This window comes from Dermacentor silvarum, chromosome 2 (assembly GCF_013339745.2).
Source record: "Dermacentor silvarum isolate Dsil-2018 chromosome 2, BIME_Dsil_1.4, whole genome shotgun sequence".
Classification (NCBI taxonomy): Eukaryota; Metazoa; Arthropoda; class Arachnida; order Ixodida; family Ixodidae; genus Dermacentor; species Dermacentor silvarum.
In genome coordinates, this window is record NC_051155.1 from 207,660,273 (window position 1) to 207,669,162 (window position 8,890).

The following is an 8,890-nucleotide window of genomic DNA, read 5'->3' on the forward strand; positions in this document are numbered from 1 at the left end:
AATAGAGGAAACTTAAAGAGTTGAGAACGTTTGTCTTCTGCATCCGAAATGCATTATCTTCCCAGAATAAGATAAAACCAAGTAAAGTCATATGTGTTTAAGTTAGAGCATAACGAGGTTATTTTGTTGCTGTTGAGGCGACTCGGCATGAGAGCAAGTCGCTCCTGGATTTGCATCTACTCCACAAACATTTGACGTTGTTGAGTTACATTGCATGAGATGTAAGTCAGTGCCGCAGTAACTATTTTCAATCTCATGCTTTGCATTAACATATTTGTACTTGTGGCTGTGCTTGCGACAGTCTTTGTTTACACTTTGATTTTTTTGCTTTCTATTTGCAGGCGGTAGCGGACAAGGTGTCTCCACTTCTCCGGCCATGCCAGGGTGCCTGGGTGCCGTGCAGTCGCGGCTACGGTTGCTGCCTCTGCTATTCCTGGCCTCTTGGACGTGGACGGCAGCGCGCGCCATGTGTCCGTCGCGATGCATCTGCGACGACGAGAATCTCCGAGTGGTGTGTGACTCGGCTTATCTGGACGTGGTGCCCATCACGCTCAACCCGAACTTGCGAGAGCTGAGCCTCGTGAACAACCACATCAAGAGTGGCGTGTCTTCATTCAGCGTCTACGGAAACCTGCGCTATCTGGACGTTTCGCACAACCAGCTGGTGTCGCTGGGCAAAGAGAACTTCCGCTCGCACAAGCATCTCGTCGTACTTGTCCTGGCGAGGAACATGATCTCGCAGCTCGACAACACGACATTCGTGGGACTCGACGAGCTGCAGACGCTGCTGCTGAACGAAAACTACATTGACAGCATTCCGGCCGGGGTGTTCACGCCGCTTAAGAAGCTGGAGAAGCTGGACCTGTCGCAGAATCGTCTGGTCAGGGTCACCGAACAGGCGTTCCAGGGGCTGACCAAGTTGAAAACCCTGTTGCTGCGGGACAACAAGTTTGTGACGATACCGAGCCAGGCGTTCGCGCCGTTGTCGTTTCTGTTAAACCTGGATCTCGGTCTCAACATGTTCTCCAACATTCCGGAGGAAGCCTTCGTAGCGTTGAAGCAGCTCGAGGAACTGTCGTTAGACGGCTGCGGCGTGAAGACGGTGCAGAACGGAGCGTTTCGGCAGCTTTCCGCATTGCGCCAGTTGAAGCTGCACGATAACGAGCTCGAAGAGGTGCCCACGGCGACATTCCAGGACATCACGCGGCTGGAAGTCCTCAACCTGGGACAGAACAAGTTCCCGAGACTTCGACCGTCGGCATTCCAGTACCTCAAGTACTTGAGAACACTGGAAGTGAGCGGCTCGGCCGCGCTTCGGTGCATCGACCGAGGCGCCTTCGCCGAGAACACAGACCTCGAGAGCATCCGGATGACGCACAACATCAACTTCCGATGCATAGAGCCTGGAGCGTTCGACGGCCTCGCTGGTCTGAAGCACTTGATTCTGCGGGGCAACGGCTTCTCGACTTTTGATGAGTCGCTTCTCGAGTGGTACGAGCTGCAGGAGCTCGACCTGAGGGACAATCCTCTGGTCTGCAACTGCACTGTCTTGTGGCTGTGGCACATGTGCAGTGCCCGCAACGCGACAAATTCACCGCTCACTCCGGAGACGTCGCTGGTCCGCTGTGGCGGTGGGCCACCAGCGCTCAAGGACAAATTACTGAGGGACATTGGTTCTGCGGACTTGGGCTGCTACGACGCGGTGCTTCGGCGGCAGATCATCATCGGAGTCGTGGCTGCGGCTGCGATATTGTTCGCCCTCATCGTGGCCCTCGGTTTCCGGTTCCGGGAGCGTGTCGCCGGCGTCCTCAAGAACAAGTGGGGAAGCGGAACCAAAGAGCCGCAGTACCACAAGACACACGGCGAAGACGACAACAGCATGTGTCAAGTGGCTCACCAGCCCTTGAAGTTGATACCTGTGACAGAACTGTGATAAACGCCTTGGCGCTGTGGTGCATTGCGTATGGAAAGTGCCCTGCGCGGATTCCTGAAGCCCAGGATATGTTTTACTGAAGAAAAAAAAAAAAAAAGGCTGAGAGTGGTCAGTTCTGGCTCTTATTGGCCGACATGACCATGTTATCTCGCCGACTTAATGCTGACTTCTGGCTACGAGGAATTCTGCTCTATCCAACGCAAAAAGGGTTTTATTTGACAGCTGACAATTGGCTTCTACGGCCTCGCCGGTGTTTTTTTGTTTCATTTTGTTGGTTTGTTAGCACATCGCCTAGGCTTCTCGTCTCCTCGCTCCTGTCCGAGGGCAAATGTCTCTCCGAGCACTTCTCCTATTGAAGGGCAAGAATTACTGCCACAGCGTCGTCTTACATAAACAGCGCCGAGAACACACGACAAAACCGTTTTAGGAGCCAATCCGGAGGGGAAAGATAGATGACTGTTCGAAGAAGTGGACGCAGCGTGTGTGACTTTCCAAGCAGAACGATCGCCCCCCTCGCGAGTGCAAAGTGTTCGTCAAAAGTCTTGATTGAGCCGAACTGTGTTTTGCCGCAGAGCTTGAGATGTCGCGGTGGGGCCGTACGACATTTGCCAGCGCGCGCATTGTGCTGGAAGTGACTTTTTGGAACCCACGTTTCCTTTTGCCCGTTTACCCCTAGTAAGATCACAAAGTGTAGCGTCTCATATCCTTTCCACAGGAAGAACGCCCACAATACTGTTGCGGTATGTGTGGACGTTCCTACGAAGACACAAGCGAGTCGCCGAGCAGCTAACGGTGTAGAAGAGCCATAGCTTTTTAATATCTCGTGGTTGAAGCGCACTCTGGTGTCCCTCCTTTGTACATAGCGTGGAGCCCAAGTATGTGTGGCTGCTCGTTCATTCCGTTCCTTTGTGTATCGGTGATGATGATGATTTCCCTCTCTCTTCTTCTCTCTCAATTCCTGCTTTTCCTGAGCGATCATCCTTCGCTTTTGAGCAGTGGCCTGGTTCCTTCTGTACAGATGTATACTTGTGTTTGTGCTCGACGACCTTTTTCGGGAAGTGTTCCTTCGTGTTGTACTATCCGCCTACGATTCAGATCATGCAGACAAAGACCGTTTTCGGGGTGCCCGGATGTGAAAAAGCATGCACAGGGACAACTTCCGCATGGAATGTCATTTTTTATGTCACTACAGAGGCCCCTCCCGGCATGATTGGGAAGCACTAACAGGCTGTATCGCTCGATCTAAATATGCCTGATCATTCTAGCGCAGAGAAAAAAACCTAAGTACACCAGGATTACATCACTATACAGGGGAAAACTGCACAGAAAGAAATTATAGTGGAGAAGACGCGCCTCGACGGCTCATCTTTGGGACAAACCGTAAAGGGCGGCGCTTTTCTCGCTTTTGTGTGAAAAACACACACAAAAAAGAAAAAGTCTCGTCCGTTGAAGTCAGTGCTCCGGTAGCGTCACCGGAATGGCCTATGTCTGCGAATGAGAGAGAGAGAAAAAAAAATAACGTTTTGGCATATGAAACGTTGATTTCTCTCACACTTAATTAATAACCCCTTAAGTAAAAGCTCTGAGACGCTTGACTGTAACAAATTAACAATTGGTTTAGAAATCCTGTTGACTCGATGCACGACGTTGCAAAAAAAAAAAAAAAAAGCCAATGTCGCTGGTAAAGACCTTGGCGGAGGTAGTGCGGAAAATGCTTCTTTCTTTTCTTGTATCGGTTCTGTCTTTCCCGAGCTAACGTGCTCTCTTCTTGAAGTGAAAAGGAAATCTAGTATACATAGGGTTGTGGTGAACCGCCACAATGTGGACGGCTGTGAATAGTTCGACGACTGTAAAGTATAGGTAAACCGCCGTGTTTAGTTTTCTTTTTTTTTTTGTAATTTATTTTTGAGAGTTTTTAGCCGGTTGGAGGAGCTTTACGGTTCCGTTGCTCCCACGATGGTACACAGGGCATTCCGTTTCTGTTTTTGTGTAGTACGCGCACAGCGTTTGTAAAAAAGAAAAGAAACAAACAAGCAAAAAGAAAGCTCTCTCCTTCTCACGTCCCAGTTTGAAAGTTGACCTGAACTTTGTTCGCTTAGCCTAAAGAAAGACTTAACGACTTCAGTGACGCCGCATAAACTGTTCCGCCAACGTGGATGCCAGAAGCTGATATTAAGGAAGATAGCGAAGGTGGTGATTATTCCGGCATAATACTCCCCGGACGAGAGATTCTACTTGGCAAGATTTCTTCTTTCTTTATGTACATAACGCCCTAATGTACAGCGAGGACAAAGCCTTTAAAAGTTTGGTCTTCTAACGCATGAAACATTCATGGAATTGCTCAAAGCAGCGCGTCTCTTATTTCTCTTTCTTTTAACCCAGATTTTATGCTTGATGAGGTCATGGACGACGCTTCGGCCTTTTATGTTATTTTCCCGGCTCGTTGCGAAAAGAGCTCGCCGCGAAAATTAAAGTGTCTGGCAGGCGCCGGCGGATAGCGAAGCCCGGTCAACGGCTTACGTGAGAAAACAAACTCAAGACTCCGCGTGAAAAGCTTGATTTATGCGACCTAATGACCAGTTGCGTGTTTTGCCTTGAAGCCGCCATTGCCTAATGGAGTAGCTGAGTGCAAAGTGAGGTAAGCGAATGACCACCATTCTTTTTTTTCCGTGCCTCCTGCTCGTTTCTCTTTCCGCAATCTTTTGTGCAAGAATGGTCCTCTGTGAAGTAAACGAAAAAAAGAATTGAGGCAGCTCAGGTGTTGTTTTTGGAATATTTATCCTACTCTTGCCAAGGACGTTGTGCTCTCTCTTACGCGCGAATAGTTGAAGCCTGCTTATGTATTTGTGTTTCTTTTTTTTATCATTAGGAAGCTGCTCGTTTTGTGGCGTTTGATGGCGCAAGAAGAAAGCAGGCCGGTGTTGTATGCTTTTGGCGCCGTTGGCTAGTCTGTGACATTTCGCGTTTAGTGATGATCACACATGTCAGAGAGAACGCAGTGATTCGCTCATAGGTGAATAAACGCACGTACTTGCCTCCAGTCAATTACTATTTACGTAAACTTGGCGAATGCTTCGCATAGAGAACGTCTACGCACGCCGCCTTGCCGAGCAACCTGGATATGGGATCCAAGCTGTGGTATACCGTTGTTGAGATGTGTTCACCGCTTCCGTTCGTATTTATTTTCTCAGAAAAGACAGTGTCTGCTCTGTATGCATAACGACCAGCGTGCAAGATAAAAATATCATGGTGGTACTGTTTGATGCATGCGAAAAAAAAAAAAAGGAAAGGCCATCAGCTAAGGCAGCGCGAAAATCTTGAAGTATAGAAATGGAACTGTAAGGCATCTGCGGAGGTCTACAGCACTGCGTTGTTTTCTCAATAATACGGTAACAGTAAGAAAACGCGAACGTTCTACATGGTGTGACACAAAATATGCAGACAACTTTTTACAGCTCCCAATTAAAATATAAAGAGAAGGAAAAACATCAATTTTCGGTTTTTAAGTGCCAAAACCACGATCTCATTATGATACACGTCGCAGCTGGTCACTCTGGATTAATTTAGACCGCCCGGGCTTCCTTAGCGTGCACCTAAATTTAAGCACAGGAGCGTTTCTTTTTTTTTTTTTTTTTACGTTTCGACCACGTGAAGGGGGTCGTGAACCACGTGAAGGGTATATATATATATATATATATATATATATATATATAAGCCAATTTGCGCGAACAAGAGCCATCTGCCACAAAAAAAAAAAGAAAGCTGGAAGACTGAATCATGTTTGTGGAAACCGGCGTTATAAAGCCGAAAAAAAAGAGAGAACAAGAAAGACAAATCCAGAATTACTCTTAAGCTGGCGTGCGATCTGGTTTCGAATGCTACCATGTCAGAGACAAGCACGCGCTCTGAAAAAACTCGCCTTGTACAGTGGTACCACCAGTATTCATTCAACTTGCAGATATGTTTGACTGACACCTAGCACTTAAATCTCGTGGTGGCTGAATGGCTATGGCGTTCTTTTAGGGAGCACGACGTCGCTGGTTTGAATCCCGGTCGTGGTGGCCTCATTACGATGGGGGCGGAATGCAAAAAAAAAAAAAAAAGTGCTCGTGCGCGGTATTTTGGTTTCATATTAAAGAAACGCCAGATGTCGAAGTTTATTCCGAAGCACCCCACTTTGGCGTTTCTTATTGCTTGAGTTAATAACATAATCTAGGGCAAGGGCAAAACCACGAAGTCACACACTGAGCACGTCACAGGCACATGATCTGTGTTGTCTCTTTGTGGTTGTGTCCTTGTGCTACATCATGTCATTAAGTAAGCACCAACCAGCCCAGCCACGTTTCCTTCTGCAGTTTATTGCTCCATGCAGGGTTGCTTTGAGGCGTTAACTCTCATAATTGACTTTTCTTTTTTCTTTCGGGCGCTCAGGCCTCTTTACAGTCACTGTTGCTTATGTCAGTATTAGTCGCAGGTTCTCTTGTGATAGCTTTTTTTTTTAATTTTATTTATTTATTTTTATTGGCAACCTACGCAGGGCGCAGGCTGGTAGCTTTCCAGAAACGATACTTCGATTATAAACGTAAGCCTACTCACCACTTCTCGAAATAATTTGGTGGAAAAACACTTTTTCGCCTCTTTCTCCGCTTGTATAGATTATGCTTCGAATGCCCGGAACGATATGCATCCGCATATCCCAACGTGGTACTGATTCAACATGATCTCCTGTCTGAAGGGTGAAATGCTCATACGCATCACGCATCCCGAGGTAAAAAAAGAAAATGAACGCTTTCATTTGTGATTTGGACGCCGAACATACTTCCGTTTTATTTATATGAGTTAGAGGGCATCCCCTTTGTCTTATCGCGGAACACGTGACTGTTCCAAGATGACACGGGATGACGAATTTCTAAGAACAACATTTTTCTCTCTTTTTTTTAAAGGCCGTTTGCAAGCAGCTGGTTATTTGTCAACTGTGATACTGGGTTTTATTTGATGCAAATAAAGGTATGGTAATGATTTAAAGAGCGCAAGAAGCGACCCCTTTAATAAAACGAAATGTGTACAACTGCCACCTGAGTTCGAATTGTAATCCGACGGGCAAGTGTCTGATGATGCTGATGTTTCCGAATTCATCTAGCAGATTTCTACGTCCCTGGCGCCTTATAAAAAAAATAAAGAAAGAAAAGTGGTTAGAAACACCGACCGCATAGGTCTGTCACGAAACAAGCTTCATGTGGCAGCTGCCTTTATACTACGGCGTTCTTTACTGATGTTCAGGTGACTTGTTTGGCTGCGTAGTCAGCCCGTCGTGGTGTACTTTAATTATCTTTGAGTGCTGTCTTAATTGTCGCTTCTTTTTTTTTGTGACAGTGATTCGTTTATAATGAGCATGGAGTACTTCAGTTTTCGTACAAGAATCGTACGTTGTGTATAAGCTCTCGAGATGGAGAGAATGCTGTTGCATGGCGTGCTTGTTTTCGTTCCAAATTCAATGAACTTGTCGCGTTGCCAATACGAGAAAACATCTGTTTTTGTTATTGTTTGCTTGTTATAAACAACGCATGGGATTAAAAGAAGACATTGAGAGCTGAAATATGTGTGTTTTGTTTCTATTCTGCACGTTGCACAATGCATTCGTTGATTCAGTTATGTTTCGGATTCTCCTAGGACCACGGCATGGCATGAGCCGAATAGTTTTGCTTATTTTTCATTTTGTCTCCCTTATATTGTAAGAAGTAGGTATTTCCGTTGTAGCTTTATTGCTATGGAGAAGTGAGGATGCTTCAGTACGTAAGCATGATAAAGGTCCTCCCATGTGGTATTGCTCTGTTTGTTTCCTTTTTTTTGTGTGTGTTTTCTTTTTTGTGTGTCGTAATAACAAAGTCTTCTCCCGTCAGAAGCAATGACTGCAGGAGAAAGTAACTTATGACTTTCGGAAAGCTTCGGATAAGCCTACAATATTGCATTCCTTGTCGCGCCGCGGTTGACGTGATGTAACGAAATTGCTGCACAGAATTCCCAGCCTGTGCATCCACTGTCAGAATAGTTTTTATTGCGTTGCACGCAACAGCAAGAACCTCTACAGAGGACAAATGGCGTCAGATTGACTAAATTTGCAGTCTTTCCTGATATGCTTTTAAGTCTCTTTCTCACTGGTTCAAATAAACAAGCAAAAAAAAAAAACAAAAAAGAAAGAAAGAAAACAGGAACAACGGCCTTTTGCTCGAGGTACGAAGGCCTGAACGTCAAAGGTTTTCTTTGGACAAATGAAGCACTGGACGCCGACCGGGCAGGTGTTGTGAATCTCCTCAGTCAATTCTTCCAGCCACTGGCGCCCTCCTCTGGATCCAAGCCCTGTGTGAAGACTTCGCGCCGGCTTCACTTGACTCCCTGACTACGCCGCTGCTCTAGATTGCCGAGACCGAGCCTGAGTGACCAGCTTTACGCAGAATGCACGTTCCGGCTCACATGCATCTTCTTTATTACTTAAACGGGGTTCGGATATTGGGACGTGGCTTATATAACGCTGAGACAAAGTGATGACGTCGGGCGATTATTTGAGAAAATGCAAACACTGTCATCTCAGCGCGTCGCAGAATATACGTACTGATCATCGCCGCAAAGCCAGGTGTATAGTCGCCGTCGTAAAGATGGTCCAAGCCGAGCTATAGCAAGAGCCGTGCTTTAGTCAATTTAAGCAGGAGTTAAGCGTTGGTCCTGTGCGTACGCGTCTCTACTGTAGTTATTGTAGTGTCCATTGTTTTTGTCTTTTCACTGTATGCTGCACCAACGTGCCCAAACAAAAGCACATTTAGTCGATTGCCACCTCACCGTGTCCGCTCGGCTGTCAGTCATATTGTAACCTGCCCTCTCGGTGTTTTGAGGTATTTACTTGCGAAGCTTGTTCTTCCTGTTCGCATAAAGGTCAGCGTGTTTCCGAGGAGCTTCTGTGGG

At 46.6% G+C, this 8,890-nt stretch overlaps 1 protein-coding gene across 3 annotated transcripts in view; it reads left to right on the plus strand.

Annotated features, from left to right (window-relative positions):
• Positions 1-7,511, plus strand: part of LOC119442492 (chondroadherin) — a 213,894-nt gene extending 206,383 nt beyond the window's left edge. For all 3 annotated transcript variants that reach the window (XM_049662204.1, XM_049662205.1, XM_049662206.1), the window contains one exon: positions 342-7,511. In XM_049662204.1, coding sequence (XP_049518161.1) covers positions 377-1,933 — 1,557 coding nt within the window. In that variant the 5' untranslated portion in view covers positions 342-376 and the 3' untranslated portion in view covers positions 1,934-7,511. The remainder of the gene's footprint in view (positions 1-341) is intronic.
• Positions 7,512-8,890: the final 1,379 nt, after the last annotated feature.